The sequence below is a fragment of the Quercus suber genome, unplaced genomic scaffold (genome assembly GCF_002906115.3).
Source record: "Quercus suber isolate HL8 unplaced genomic scaffold, Cork oak 2.0 scaffold_169, whole genome shotgun sequence".
Lineage (NCBI taxonomy): Eukaryota > Viridiplantae > Streptophyta > Magnoliopsida > Fagales > Fagaceae > Quercus > Quercus suber.
Window position 1 is genome coordinate 213733 of NW_027069629.1, and position 16678 is coordinate 230410.

General features: G+C 33.3%; 1 protein-coding gene across 1 annotated transcript; it reads right to left on the minus strand.

Annotated features, from left to right (window-relative positions):
- Positions 1 to 937: 937 nt before the first annotated feature.
- LOC136069420 (histone acetyltransferase HAC1) lies at positions 938 to 7749 on the minus strand. The gene is made up of 3 exons (XM_065777926.1): positions 7250 to 7749; positions 1693 to 1810; positions 938 to 1480 (listed from the first exon to the last, which is right to left on the minus strand). The coding sequence occupies exons 1-3, from the start codon at positions 7456 to 7458 to the stop codon at positions 1313 to 1315; spliced, it is 495 nt and encodes a 164-aa protein (XP_065633998.1). The 5' UTR covers positions 7459 to 7749; the 3' UTR covers positions 938 to 1312.
- Positions 7750 to 16678: the final 8929 nt, after the last annotated feature.

A 16678-nucleotide genomic window follows, 5' to 3' on the forward strand; every position in this document is an offset into this window, starting at 1 on the left:
AAGTTTATATTTATAAAATTAGATTTCATAAATATAAATAACTAAAAAATTAAATTGGTACTCAAGGAATAAAATAGTTGTTTACAAACTGATAATTTATTATGACTTTGTTCACTATGGATATTTCATGGAGGGGTCTAATGATATCATATTAGAGTTTTGGAATATAATTTATTAATAAGGCCTAGAGTGCAATTATATTTTTATAGTGGTGCTTGTTATATAATTAATAGTAACTTTGGGCTTGTCAAGAGTTGACAGATAAATTTGAAGTCCATTGGAGCTAGAACCTTATTAGTTCATTTGGTCTCATCTCAAGCCACACACTTAAGCTCAATTGGGTTAGCCAAAAAGCTAACACAATTAGATAATCAGTTATTTATTTAATAAGAGTTATTAAATAAAGTAACTGCTAAGGCAATTAAAACATACGTATGATTAAAAGGAAAAGAAAACAGTTTTTCTCTACAGAATCTTGAAAATACACTTTTCTAAAAAGGAAAATTAACGTACGTAAAAACTGATTAAAAGACCACTTATCTTGGGCACCATATGAAATTGGGATGAAAATTGAAAGTATTCTCAAGTCTTGTTTTTTAATTTTATTACACTAAGGTACGTTTTCTTTTCTTTGTTCTAGAATTCAAGATTATATGTTATCTATCATGAATAAAGTAGATTCTTGTGTTACTTTTGCTGTGGGTTTTGTATGAGATGCAAAATTAATTTTTTCCATCAGAGTATTCCAGTACCAATTTATTAGTGATTAATACAAATAATACAACAGAAGAAAAAAGTGATGAAAGCTCAAAAATTAAACAAATAGGAGTGGACCAAACTTCAAACGTTGAAAATGAAGAAATAGACGATGATAACATAACCCTCAAGCGTAGTCATACCACAATAACAAAGTATTGAAGAAACAAGAAAAAAAAAAAGATTTAGTAATGAAGGTCTTTATTCATCACATAATAAAGATCAATAACATGTAATAAATTAATATATTTTTATCAACTTTTATTATACAAAATTACTCCAATTTTTTTTTTTTTTTTTGTGGCTCATTATTTGAACTCATTCCTAACAAAGTTTTATAACAAATATGCTATAATATTTGTATAACATTCTCTAAAAAGAAAATTACATAAAACATTATAACATTATGCATGGACAACCTACTAGTAATTTCAATTACCATCAGATCTATTGAAGGAACCACAATGTATGCCACCACTTGGCAACAGGCTTCCAGGGTTGACAGTCGTAGGCGCACTAGCAGCGATCATTGAAGCGTCTACAGAAGATGCAACGATCATGGTTGTGAATTCCCACTGTGTGACATGCCAGGTGTTGGTATCATTGTACGAACAGGGGAGGAAGAATTAACAAGCTGTGGATATTGAGTCCGAGGATTCATATGTGAGCGTTTAATCAATTGATGCAGACGGCTCTCAAGTGTTTCAAGGTTCATGTAATCCTCCTATGACAGAATTTACAAACATTAGATAACAGCAACAATATAGTCAGATAGATATATACAACTTCTGGGAACAATGCAAGAATGCAAAACATTTTCAGTAAAAAACAAATATTACAATAGCAGAAGGAAAGAAAAGTGCTATGCTTTTAGCGTGACTTTGAGAAACAGTGAAGACACCCACTTGTTTAAATAAGGGTAAGGACAACAAAAACCTTTGAATGAGCTGATCTCAATAAACCCTCCTCTAAACGCTTCACAATATCCTTAAACTTCCTTCTTGTATTTTCATCAAGTGGCTGCTGCTGGAGCCGCTGCAATAAGATAGTATAGCTGGAGAAAGAGCAGAAGATCATAAAGTTTTATCAACACAGAGCAATAAAAAATTGCACAAATGACTAAAGCAAATTCTTGGATAATAATCTAACACTATTATAAAAGAACATCAAGTTCATATTCATACAAGAATGATACCTCAATAATGGTCCAACAGCTGTCCCACATTTTCTGGACAATCTTCCCCCTCCCTTTTCCTTGTCCCAAGGGGAGGGGATGGGGAATTTAAGATAAATGTTTAAACAGAACTTAAAAAATAAGGATTAAATCAGAACCAATTTAATTATACTACCATTAATCATCCATTCCACCACAAATCACTCAGAGATTTTTTTTTTTTAAAATAAAAAAAGGAAGTATATAGAGCTCGAGAAGAGGATTAAATCAGAGCTGCTTCGACAATACTGCCATGAATCATCCATTAAACAATGTATCACTCCTAGTAAAAAAAAACATATTCACGCTGTCTATTCTAGGCATATGTTGATAGAAACATCTAATAATTTCTGTCCACATAAAAGACACAGTCAAAAACTAAAACAGCATATTCTCGCTAATGAATTTCATCTGTAGCCTAAGAAAAATTAATTATGAGAGACATAAATCATACTACATAAGTTATGTGGCACACTTAATTTGCATAAATTAACTTAGGAGTATTGTACGAATACAATTGGTTTTGCAATAATTGGGATCCATCATTATGTGATTGTATGCCTCCCATATGTGGTGGAGTAAAATCATATTATGCTTCATGTGCCAATTAACTCCTGTTTAAACTTTAAACCATCAAAATGGTGAAAAAAGAGTCAGGATATTGATGGACATCCATTAATACTATCATTTCTTAAATTTTGATAAGTAGTCCCTGTTACAAACACATTGAGAGAAATCTTGAAATGTCCAGCATATTGGGAAATAGTTTTTTTCCATATATATAGATTAATGAAACCTTTATTAAAAATAAAAATTTTATTTAAAAAGAAGTAAAAGAAACAGTACAGACCACTCCCAATTCACACAGGCATATAACAGGGAAGGCCAAGAATACCAACAGAAAGTTCACAAATCTAAAAATTTGTAATGCGGGAGACGCAAGAAGATTATTATTTAGTATTATTTATGTTTGCAAGTCAATTGTATTTTTATGTTTTAGGTCCTATTAGTTTATTGGGCTATTAGTATTTTAATTTGGAAGCAAGGTTATTTTTGTAATAAGGCAATTAGGGTTTCTTAGCCAATTAGAATTAGAGTTTAGCAATCCTTTATAAGCAACCTATTGTACTCCTTGAGGAGTTGATATTTTGATAAATAAAAAAAGTTGGTCGTTTAGTCTTTCTTTTGTCTGGTGCTGACTCCAAACAAGGCTTAGGTGCTGACTCCTAGTCATATCCCTTTATTTTATTGTTGTTTTAATTTTTTTTTTGGTTGTCCTGCGTCAATTTTGGTATCAGAGCAAACATCGATTTGTTTGAAGCATCATTGCAGTCAATCCAAAAAAAAAAAAAAACTATTGAACCACCGTCACAACCCATTAGAAATCCCAATCACCATTGCTTCTTACCACTACTACAGAAAACCCCACAAAATCCTGCCGGCAGAACCCTTTACATCCACCATCTCACCAATGTCAAAATCCCTTGCTCTGCATCCCATCAATCCATAGTAACCCACACACCATAAACAACCATCGCAAGTGACAGCTCTACCACCACCAGAGTCCACAAATCCTTCCCCCACTGTCATGCTCTTCTACACAAAAATCCCAAACCCATGCCACTGATAAACCGAAGCTCCTAGATTACAAGAACTGCCATCGCCAAACGCCCATTGACGCCGCTGCCACAAGTGCCACCGCTGCCATGGCCCTCACTTGACCAGTACGACGCCAATGCAATTCCACCAGCAACCAAGTGATGATATCAATAGGTAACCCATAGCCTTGTCTAAGTCTTTTCTTAATTCACCTCTTTAGTTTATCGTGTGAAGAGATTTTACCCGACCCATCTTTGGAAAAAAAAAAAAAAAAAGCTCAGCCCGTCCCACTAGCCCCAGTAAAAAAAATAAATAAAAAAAAAAAAAAAAAAATCTTTTTGCCCAGTGAGCTATGGTAATATCAGAAACACCTTTTTTGATGGTTGTAAAACTAATCCATGGGATTTTGTCCACTGGATGAATGGGATGGAACAATTCTTTGAGCAAAAAAATTTTGCAGATAACAAAAAGGTTATGTATGCAAAGCTGAAGTTAAAAGGTGGAGCACAAAGGTTTTAGAAGAATCTTGAATATTCCCGCTATATGCAATATGAACTTGTCATTAGTGTGTGGAAAGATATGAAAGAAAAGCTTTGTGATGAGTATTTGTCACTATATTATCGAGCTAAGTATCTATCCTAATCTCAGTGCGGTACTTTTCGAGTTGAAGCAAATACGATGAATCTGATCCTCATCCCATTTCATGTCCTCAACGCACTTTCGAACAATCTATCAAGGAATTATCTACCAAGGAATTAAAGGAATTATCTGTAAAGCTCATGAAAGATGTTCAAGACAGGATTGCTCAGATGAAGCAAAAGAAGACTCAAACCGATTCAATTGGGAAACCAAGGATACTTGATCACAATGAACTTATTGCTTCCCCAATAAAAGACAACATTGATGATGATATCTTGGTTGTGGAGAATCCTCCAGCAACACCAAAGCCTAATGTTGACACAAACGTACATGCCTCGACAAGTGTTGCTTTAATATGCGTGCAAGAAAATGAATCTATTGAAGAGCAACAAGGTGAAGAGATGGTGCCTAAAGAGAGTATTATGTTAGAGGGTGCACATGATATGATATTGGAAGCTAATGAATCTGCTTTTGATTAGCCTTCCATGGTACATGAAGACAAATAGTTTGCTAAAGTGGAGAAAGTGGATAATATAGTGCTTACAATGGTTCAAGATAAGATTATGTTGATTCTACACATTGATTTTGTTATTCCAAAAGAGTTTGACAAAGTGGAATTCAAGGTTTTTCTTTTCTCTATGCTATCTAGGGTGATTCCAGACTTGAAGCAAGTGTTACTTGTCAGCATCCTAATCCTTCAACGCTTTAGAACTCGAGGTCGAGTTTTCTCTGACCAGAGAAGAATGATGCGAGAAACACAAGAAGATTATTATTTAGTATTATTTATGTTTGCAAGTCAATTGTATTTTTATATTTTAGGTCCTATTAGTTTATTGGGCTATTAGTATTTTAATTTGGAAGCAAGGTTATTTTTGTAATAAGGCAATTAGAGTTTCCTAGCTAATTAGAACTAGGGTTTAGCAATCCTTTATAAGCAACCTATTGTACTCCTTGAAGAGTTAGTTGATATTTTGATGAATGAAAAAAATTGGCTGTTTGGTCTTTCTTTGGTTTAGTGCTGACTCCTAGTGGTTTCTCTGCTTGGTGCTGACTCCAAGCAAGGCCTAGGTGCTGACTCCTAGGTCATATTCCTTTATTTTATTGTTGTTTCAATTTTGTTCTGATTATCCTGCGTCAATTTGACAAGCAAAGAAAATGAGAGGCCACTCATCACAGACATCCAATCATACAAAGTATGCAAGAAAAAAGGTTTCAGCTATAGAATTGAAAGATCCTCCCCCTCAAGTATTCGATGGTTCCACTCTCCATATAGTCCACATGAGACACAACGTTTAAAATTTAAAAAAAAAAAAAAAAAATTGAATAAAAATATATCCTGAGATAGTGCTTAATCGCATCCAAATACCTACACAAATACTACCAGATCCTTCATTAATAAACCCATATCCAAGCTACCGACAATCTACCATTAATTAGTAACATTTGCTTTTCAGTAAAGACTATTTTTTGTTAGGGGTTTCAGTAAAGGCGAACAATGATATGATGAAGATCTCACATTTACATTTCACAGATGATATGCTCATTATGTGTGATGCAATGCCACAACAATTGTGGTATCTTCAGTGTACTCTTTTGCTATTCGAGGCAGTCTCTAGGGTGAAGATAAATCCGAATAAATCCAAAATGGTCCCTATAGGAGAAGTTGAGAATATGGGAGCACTAGCTGACATCCTAGAGTTTAAAACTTCAACCTTAGTTTTGATACATTTGGGCTTGCCTTTAGGAGCTCAATTCAAAGCTAAAGCTATTTGAGATGGCATTCTTGAACGAATAAAGAAGAGATTAGAGGGGGTGGTTGGATAAAGATTTTATCTCTCAAAGGGAGAAGCTTACTTTAATTAAAAGCACACTCTCAAGTCTTCCCACCTATTTTATGACTTTCTTCCCTCTCTCCCGGCTAGTGTGGTCTATCCTATGGAGAAAATTCAGACAGATTTCCTTTGGGGTGGTTTGGTGGATGAGTTAAAATTCCATCATGTTAATGGACCCATGTTGTTATCAAACTCAAGAGGGAGGTTTAGGCCTTTAGGGATTAGACCAGATTTTCTGGAATGGACAGCTTTACAAGCCCATGAGTCTTATTTTATGTTTAGAGTTCTTTTCTATAGGGTTTAAAATTCTTGATTTCTTTTTATTATTATTAGGACTCCCAGTCTTTCTAGGAAGAGGTCATTTAGAGTCATAATCCTAGGAGTAGTTTTTTGATAAGTACAGAAAGTTCACTGAATCAGAAACATCCAGTACACAAAAAGTATACTAGATGAATCAGTCTAAGAAACACGGACACTTCATTTAGAGTGCCGTACCCATGTTAAATCTGTATCGTGCGCACCGTGTCATACTCATGTCCTTGTCCGTGCTTCCTAGTGAATCACTACATTAAGATCTTAATCTACGAGTACAATCATGATCCATAAAATCTAAGAAATAAGAGAAAGGGTATAGCCTATAAAAGAGATAGCGAGAATGCTTTTAATAAATCCCAGCAGCTTATATTAAGCTTTGAGGGTGTGATTGCCTTCTTCTACAAACTGTGATTGCTTAGAATAACTTAAGTATGATTACCTAGTACTTTATCTTTCTTTATTTCATGATCAATTAATTGTTTAATATCAAACCCCCCACCAACACATTCAAAACCCCATCTTTTCAATATCAAAACCCTTAAACATCGAACCTTACTGAAGAAACCCTTCAAGATGAAGACCTATCACCCAAAAAAAAACCCTTCAAGACCAATCTAGTTTAAGTGTTGAATTCCCAAAAAGATCCCACCACAAAATTTTGGTATTAAAAGCCGATTCAAGCTTTGGTCGTGCAACACTAAACATTACTCAATTGGGTCAATATCTCTTAAAGCTTAACTTCCACTAGTAAAATTACCCCACATACAATTCAAAAAAATGTAAAAACACCAAAACAAACACTAACAAATCCCATCTTAACTTAAACTTCCAATAGCAACAAAATAAGCACGTTCAATTCAAGCATAACAACAATCAATCAAACGATCAAGCTTACATTTTCTCTTGCATATGAGCCCGAGCTCTAATCATCTCATTATCAGCTGCAAAAAAGCCACGCACTCCGCCGCCTCCTCCTCCTCCAGCTCCTCCAGCGCCCAAATTCTGCGCCGCCTGGTTCTGCGCAGCAGTAGCAGCAGCGGGACCCGAAATATGCGCCTGCAAATTCATCGCCTCTTCTTTTTTCTTCTTCTCACCTAGCCCCATCGGAGGTACAACACACAAAAACCGATCGTGATTTTTTTTTTTGTTGTTTTGCAGTGAACAAAAATTTGGGGGAAAAGATTGCAAGGTAACGAAAAAAAAAAGCAAAATTGAAAGATTTTAAGGGTTTTGTACGAATTGGGGAACGAGCTCGCACGTGCGGGGAATTTCACACGAGCGAATTTTTTTTTTTTTGGTTGCGAAGTGACGAAGAAGAAGAACAAGGAACGAAGGGCAACGAAGATGAAGGAAGAGAAAAAGGGATTGAATCGTAAGGGAACTAAAAAAAAGTCAGTGTGTAAGAGAGAGAGTTGGTATTAATTTAATTTAATTTTTTTTTTTTTTTTTATTTCATGTGAGTAATTGTAATTGGGAATTTTATGAGGGTTTCAATTTAGGATTTTTTTTTTTTTTTTGGGTACGGAGTGAGAGAGATAGAGAGAATAAAATTATTGTATAAATATAAATAGTTATGAAAATTTTCTAAAATAATTATACAGGGAAAAATGCTCATACACCTACCTAAACTTTAATCTAGTAGACATAACACTCCCTAAACTTTTACTTCGGCTAATTTAGAGCATTCACATCAGTCCGTGTATAAGTGTGTATAATAGAAAAAATGCTCAAATTTACACATTTTTATTCAAAAACAGCCCACATCAGTCTGTTTAAAATCTTGCAGAATCTTCTAAAATTATCCACGAGCTACAGTATCCGTGTAAATTTACACGGACACTGTAGCATGTGTATATAATTTTTTTATAGTTTTTTTTTTTCTCTCCCCAATACTGTAACATGACTTTGCCTGACATTATAGCACTGTAGTATTGGGTTAAAGAAGTGAATATTTTATTTGAATTAATATGTATAATAGACAAACTGATGTAAGCATTTTGTAAAAATAGGTGTGTAAAATAGAAAAAGTAAGTTTTAGACTTGTAAAATGGAAAAAAATTTCCATGTGGATGCTCTTACTCCATAAACTTTACATAACTGTTAAATCAACATCTCTGTTAATATCCGTTAAAATCACAAACACAATGCTCACATGCATTTCGTGTGAACTTCAAAAATACCAAATTAGCAAGGGCTGAACTAGTTGAGAGGAGAGAGAAACCAAGGGTTCAGTTGAGACTTTAAGAGAGATGATCTAACAAGAAGAATCATCATCGCCGACCGCCTCGCCGTCAAAAAGCCACCGTTGTTACCGTCGTCGTATAGGCGCTAGTATGCCTTTTTATTTTTCTCGCACTCTATTTTCCAATCCTCCACGAGAAAGGGAGACAACGCAAGTGCATTTATTCTAGTTTTGGTGGTGATTTACTATAATTTTCCCCGATGGTTGGTTTGTTCAAATTTTTTGTTGGGATTTGGTTGATTTCGAACTTGATGGTTGACTTCTCTTGCTAGCTATATACTGGGTTTTTGTTAAAGATCTTGTGCTTACTATATGTTTGTCAATATTGCTCTACAAAAAAGTGTCCACTAAACTACCATTTTGATTTCTGATTTCATCTTGATTTATGCTTTATTTTCACATTGTTTCTTACGGGTTTGGTTTGATTTGAAACGAAGTGGGTTTTCCCATTTTGTTTCTTTATTTTTAGCATCAAAATTATTATTCATTATTTGTTTGTGGGTCGTGGAGGATTGGGAAGACAAAGAGCAAAATAGAAAAAAAAAATTAAAAAAAAAAAAAAAAGCATAACAACGATAACAATGGTGGCAGTCGAAGGTAAGCTGGCCGACAATGGTGTTTCTTTTGGTTTGATCGTCTCTCTCTGTCGGTTTAGTTTACCAAGGTATTTAAAAGTTTCACATGAGATGCACATGAGCATTCCGTTTGTGATTTTAACGGAAGATTAACAGAAGTGTTGATTTGACAGTTGTATAAAGTTTATGGAGTAAATTGGGTGAAATAAAAGTTTAGGGGGGTGTTCTGACCACTAGTTTAAAGTTTAGGGGGGTGAATGAACATTTTTTCCGATTATATATATATAAAATTATAATTTTTGTTTTTGTTTTATTGTGTGTGTGTGTGTGTGTGTTTTTTTTTTTTTTTTTAAAGAGTAAAAGTAAATGGAGGTAGAGAGGAGTTGGAATAAAATTATAATTTTTGTTTTTGTTTTATTGTGTGTGTGTGTGTGTGTGTTTTTTTTTTTTTTTTTAAAGAGTAAAAGTAAATGGAGGTAGAGAGGAGTTGGACTTTGGTATGTGGAATTTTTACCATATTACCCATTAATTTAGCCACCAATCTTTCCCTAACTTCCAGCTATATGTATGATTTATAGGATAATTATTTTAAATAAAAACTAAAAAGATAAACAAAAAAATAACTATAAAAAAAAAAAAATCATAGGATAGGCACGTGCAAAATCACAAAATTTTATCTTGGTTTTCAAATTGAATTTTGATGTTACAATTACATTAATCCTAAATATATATAGGATTTAAAATTTTTGTAAATAGAGATCATTTTATTGTGCCTATTCCTATTTTTTTTGCAAGTACCATACTTGCATGATCTTAACCATTCATTTATATACTCTTGATCGAAAACAAAAACATTAATCTATTTTTTCTTGATCTATATATATATATATATATTATACCAAATAAAATTTCTGCTTTAGCCTAATTTATATGTATAGGTATGTGAAGCTACTTCCGAAAGACTTGAATCCCAAAATTTATCCTTCACACCTCACAAGTCCTTATTCTTATGAAGTGAATATTAAGGATTAGAATTTTGTATATATGGTTCATATATATATATATATATATATTGTGGGGAGTCCGAGGTCCGAGGAGGATAAGGAGCATTATGTCCTTCACCAATTCATTTGTAAAGCGCCTTTGACCCGAGAAGTTGGTTTACCCTAGAAGAGGATGGGAAATGTGCACAATGTCTCAAGAGTGCCCAAGTGGGAGAAATAGCCTTCTAGTAGAGGGCCAAGACAATGGGAAGAAGTTTCCTGTAAAAGTATACCTACCACCTCCGCATTGAATGCATAGCAACAACCTTATCAGCTACATTAATAAGGAAATGACGCCTGAACAGTAAATTTACAACTAAGCAACCCTTTCTACCACCTTTGGCAGAACTTTGATGGGACAAGTGTCCTAAGAAAAGCCTTGAAGTATACAAGTGGAGGGCCATGATGAAAAAAAAAAAGAATATATAAGGGAGGGGAACTTCCTAATTGAAGGGATTCCATCCATTTTTTGGGAAGCATAATTAAGAAGATAAGAACTAGAACAGTGGTGAAGGATTGAGATTATAACTTGTATTAATTCTTGTATAATAACTCACCCTCGAACTTGCCCAAAGATAGCATTAATCTTAATTACTCTTTGAATCATTCTACTCTATTCATACTTGGATCTTCGGCCTCAATCCTAAACATAGTTTAACTTACATTAAAATCATTTTCCCACTCTCTGTACAAATTCTATTGCTTTGGGCTTAATTTGAGGGAAAATGCCTCACTATTCTCATTGGGCTTGGGCCATCAAAATTCTAGTACTTATATATATGTGTATATATATTGAGTATAAAATATATGGTAGAAATCTCTTATAAGTATTACTCCCAGGCACATTTGGGTCACATTGCAAAGGACGTACAATACCTTGCCTCTTTTTTCCCGGCTTTTACCTTTTCTCATGTACATAGTCATTGTAACTATGTTGCTTATTCACTTGCAAGATGAGCAATTATAGGTCCTTAGTTGTTAGTTTGGATAGAAGATGTTCCCACAAACATTGAATCTATGCTTCTAACTGATTTAAAAAGCTTCCCTTAATAATAAGATCTAACCTTCTTCTCAAAAAAATAAATAAATAAATAAATAAATACTAATAAATATATTTAAAATCAAACAAATTGTAAAAATAAAAAATAAATAATAACATATCTAATTTAATTATAAATTATTTAGTAAATATAATTTAATTAAATAAGAAATTGTTTAACATTAGGATACTTTATCAAAAAAAAAAATAAATAATAACATATCTAATTTAATTATAAATTATTTAGTAAATATAATTTAATTAAATAAGAAATTGTTTAACATTAGGATACTTTATCAAAAAAGACAATGAATTCTAGGTAGTTTAAAGTTTATTAGGTGACTAAGTAAATGCTCAACTACTATAAAGGAATTTTCACATCTAAAGGGATCTCTTAATGCATAAAGAGTGTTGGATTGTGTGAATGGCCAGGTGAAACCTGATATGAATGATGTTTTGAAGAATCGTTTTACAGTTGATGAGGTGATAACAATGCCTCTTCAAATGCATCCATCAAAAACACCTAGTCTATATTATATGTCAATTTTTCTTTTATCATACTTGTTACGAATCTTTGTGACTGTAGTCGTGTTGTCCTTTTTGAATTCATTTTATGCACTCATCTAATTATAATTATATTGTTCTTATTCCCTAAAGTATATTGTCCTTCTTCAGTCAATAATTACCAATCCTATTATTTACGAAATATTAATTTTAAGTTGATCAGAAAATTTTTAGCAAATAGAATAAAACAAGTGTTTCCAAGGATATTTTATGATAGTTAAAGTGCCTTCTCAAATATTATAAAATTACCCCTAATTTTTTGAAAAAATTTCAAAATATATAGTTGGCCCCTGCAAACTTCTCAAATTTAAGTCTTTTACCCCTAAATTTACCTCAACTTTACAAAAGAGATATGGTTAGTCTCCCAAACTCTTCATATTTCTTGTATGACTCAATTAAATTAGTTCAATTTTTTATTTGTTATAATTTTGGCCCCCTCATTCATAAAATCCTAGTTCTGCCCCTACTTATGCATAAAGTGGTTTGAAGAGAGTGATGAATGTGAAGTTGGGTTTGAGCAAAATTATGGTAAGATTAAGTGGCCCTTCATAAGGGAAATAATGGAAATTTTGGGTTTGACAATAAATAAATAACGTTAATTATAGGTTGTGTTGATAAATTACATGTTCTCCTAGAAGCTTAAGTAAGAAATTGTAAATTTAATCATTTAACTATAATTTTAACATGTCTAAATTTCCTATTTAGTTCATCTTAATGGTTCACCTAAAGGATATAATATCCCTATCCCTACTAGGGCCTAAGGGTTTGAAGTAGGAGGATCTTTTATACTACTATCTATTTTTTACTTGTGTTGAGGGGCTTACATCTTTAATCAAACAAGCTAAGGTTAAAGGCTCTTTCAAATATGTTACAACTAATAGAAGTGGTCATCATATTATTTATTTGCTTTTTCATTGATGACAACCTTATCTTTAGTAGAAGTGGTCATCATACACGCTATTGATTTGGTTGAGGCCACTTTAGGACAAAGGGTGAGTAGAGCTAAGACCTCCCTTTTTTATTTCCCAAATTTGAATTCCCCTTAAACAACAACAAAAATCCATCATTATTCAATTAAGGACTCAAGATTTTAGGATATCTCAAGAAATAACTTGGTTTGCCAAATTTCATTGGCCAAGGAAACAAGCATTTTATGAGTTGAAAGATATGATGTGGAAGAAAGTAAAGGGTTGAAAGAGAGATTGTCATCTCAAACTAGGAGGTGGAAATTATTCAAGGCTATGACTTTTATTTTTTATAATTCAATTATGACTTTAAAACCCTAATAGATTACACAATTTAACCAAAAAATAATAATTTTTTTAAAGATAGATGTCACATGCGCATACACACACACACACACATCCATACATACATACATATATATATATATATATATATATCTTTTCTGTGTATGGAATAACAATTGGTGGGCTGGGCCATGTCCAATGGACCGTTAGATTGGGCCATAGAAGTTTCAACCTTGCACCCTACTAATTATCTTTCTTATTAAAATGTACAAACTAAGGACGACTAAGTATTAACCCACTTTTTAGGACTTTGGGATGATTTCAATTCCTAGTCTCCTGCAAGGCTACAATCTCTAAAATGTGTTGATCTTTTTCTATTTTGAAAGTGTTGATGTTAGATCCCTTATTATTAATGCTTAAGGTGTGTCCACACGTATGTGCTTGCCTTCAAGTGTGAAAACTTATATAATGGACCACGTATGTCATTTTGTGAGGTTTAAGGATAGGCTCAAAACTAGGTTGGGATCCTTCTATTGAACTCAAACAAAATGCTTTTTGCATTGATTACTTATAACAATTCCACGCAAACAAGTGGAAGTTTTTAATACAAGATACATGTGAAACATGGCCTTTTACTTAATAAGCATTTATGCACTCTATTATACCATTTTATTAGAAGTCTTTGTTATATTTTTTAATTGATCAAACTTAAGTACAGCTTTAGAACAAAGGTGTTTTATATTTGGTTTCATAATTAATTTAAACCATGTTACAATATTGGGAAATAAGCCGCATAGTTAAATTTGGAGAACATAACACATCTTGTGCTGCATTGGTCAATGCAATTGCATGAATAAATATAAATGAGGAATTTTTATGGTACAACATCTAAGCAATGGTTTATTAATTTAAAATTTTATCCTTTATATATATATATATATATNCAAACTTAAGTACAGCTTTAGAACAAAGGTGTTTTATATTTGGTTTCATAATTAATTTAAACCATGTTACAATATTGGGAAATAAGCCGCATAGTTAAATTTGGAGAACATAACACATCTTGTGCTGCATTGGTCAATGCAATTGCATGAATAAATATAAATGAGGAATTTCTATGGTACAACATCTAAGCAATGGTTTATTAATTTAAAATTTTATCCTTTATATATATATATATATATGAAAATTTTTAAAATTCTTTGCTATTAATGCAATCAGTGAATCACTACTAACTAAAATTAAGTCACTAATTCATCAAACACAATAAATCATTTCGTGTATAATTTCAAGACATTTGGTAAGTATTGTGAAATTATATAAGGGTAAAACTTAGGTACAGTACATAAATGTTGTTTCTTAGATTCTCCTCTTAAAATTCAATCATATGAAATTTTTTCTCTTTTTCTTGATAGGTAATAGATATTTTCATTAATAAAAAAGTACATCATGTGCACAATGATGAACAGATTGTACTTGAAACAAATACAAACAAATCAAAGAGAAACAGAAATAGATTGTAGAAAATCAAATACGAAAATACATTGTGTAAAACCCCAAATATGAGACCACCCAAATAATGTCCTAACTAACAAAAACTTCAAAAGATCAACAGATTTCTCAATATTCTCAAAAGTGCAAGTATTTTGCTCCCTCCAAATTAGCCACATCAAATAGGTTGGCACCATATTTTAGGCCAAAGAAGAGCGTATCCCCAAATAATTCTCCCATGCACAAAGAAAAGAAACAACCGTCCTTGGCATCACCCACTATATACCAAACATAAAAAATTTAAAAAAAAAAAAAAAAAACTTCATGTGCAAACTTATAATGAAGTAAAAGATGATCCACTATTTCTCCATCACAACGGCACAAATAGCACCAATTAACCAAAGACAAGTTCCTTTTTACAAGGTTATCAATAGTAAGAATACTATCTCAAGCTGTTGTCCATAAAAAGAAAGAAACTCTTCTAGGTACCTTAACACTCCAAATACACTTCCAAGGGAAAGGAATGGTAGGAGGAGCAGATAAGGAATTATAGAAGGAGCGCACATCAAAAGCACCATTCAAAATTAACTTCCAAAACAAACTATCAACCCCCTCACCTAGCATTTTGGAATATATATATACTTGTAAAAAGCATCCACTCTCTCCACCTCCCAATCATGAAGAGCCTGGTGGAATTGAATATTCCAACTCCTATTACCACACCATGTGACTTTTTTCTCATAGAATAGAAGTGTTTTAAGTTAACGTCATTTGGGGATTTTTAGTTAAGTAATCACATGACTGAATTTTAAAAAATGAACCTAAGGAACAACACCTAAGTACTATACTTAAATTTTGCCCATTATATAATTATTAATCATTTAATTATTTTTATCAAAACATTCCCAATAGAATTAATATTATATAAGTTCATGATATACATATATATTATATAACAAAGTTGGATGCACTTTGCCAAAACTTTTTTTTTCTTGATAATCTGCAATGCATTACTAAATAAAAACGGAACAACGGGAGTAATCTGCCTTACAAAGTGCCAGCAAGGCAAGGGGCAAATTATCCAACAGAAACACAAAAGCAATGCAAGAAAGTAAAGAAAATCTAGCTACTTGGTGTGCAACACTATTACCAGTCCTACTAGTCCAAACAAACGAACAAGAAGAAAAGAACTCAGCAACAGCAATGGTATTAAGCAGTTGGGTTCAAATACACCAAGGAAAAGGTTGGCTAGGGGCATTAATTGCATCGAAACAAACCTTGGCATCCCCTTCGAAAATAACACGGCTCTAATTCTCCATTTTAGCAAGTTGAACAGCCCAAAGCAGAGCTGCCGTTTCAGCTTGGAGGGGGGATTGTCTCCTTAATCAACCTAGCCCAAATTTTGATTAGCACTCCACGATGATCACGAGCCACCACAGCAATAGCAGCATTCGTTTTAGAGATGGCGGCATCAATGTTGATCTTAATGCAGTCAGCAGATGGAGGGGACCAAACACTCACAGGAAGAGGAAGAATGTGCGCTACAGGGGAGGTAAAGATCGTGGAGAATTCATGGCACCTGGTCTGAACCAGTCTAATAGAAAAAGCTACGTCCCAAACATAGTTCTGATGGAGGAAGCGATTTCTTGCCATCCAAATTTCTTCAATTGTAAACGCCACCCTCAAAGAGATTTGGCCATTGACAACAGTTCCGTAAGGGAGATTTGGAGGATTCAAGATGAACTTAATAATGTCCTCCGGTTGAGAAATTGCTAAGTTCTTTGTTTTGAGGCCCCAACAAACAGCAAACCAAAACGATCTGGGGCAGTTAAAGAAGAGGTGGCTTGAGGACTCAATACTATCCTTGCAAAAAAGGCAATTGGTATCACTAACATGGGGGCGGGTGAGGAGATTTTCCTTAGTGGGAATAGAATTGACTCCAATCCTCCATAGGAGAATTTTTAGTCTCTCGAGCAGGTTCAATTTCTAGAGCTTATTCCAGCAGATTTCACTGGGGGGGTAAGGAGGGTAGGTAGGAGTGGGTCGTGTGATAAACTGATTTAACTAAAAAGTTACCTTTTGGGTCCGGTGTCCATATGAGTTTGTTAGGAAGAGGTCTA

What these genes read in the sequence shown, in the direction of transcription:
- LOC136069420 (XM_065777926.1), bottom strand. Translation starts at nt 7,458, where the DNA reads ATGGGGCTAGGTGAGAAGAAGAAAAAAGAAGAGGCGATGAATTTGCAG. An exon ending in GCTCATATGCAAGAGAAAAT is followed by an intron (nt 1,811 to 7,249) that starts GTAAGCTTGATC and finishes CTCTTTCTCCAG; the next exon opens with CTATACTATCTTATTGCAGC. An exon ending in TGAGATCAGCTCATTCAAAG is followed by an intron (nt 1,481 to 1,692) that starts GTTTTTGTTGTC and finishes ATTCTGTCATAG; the next exon opens with GAGGATTACATGAACCTTGA.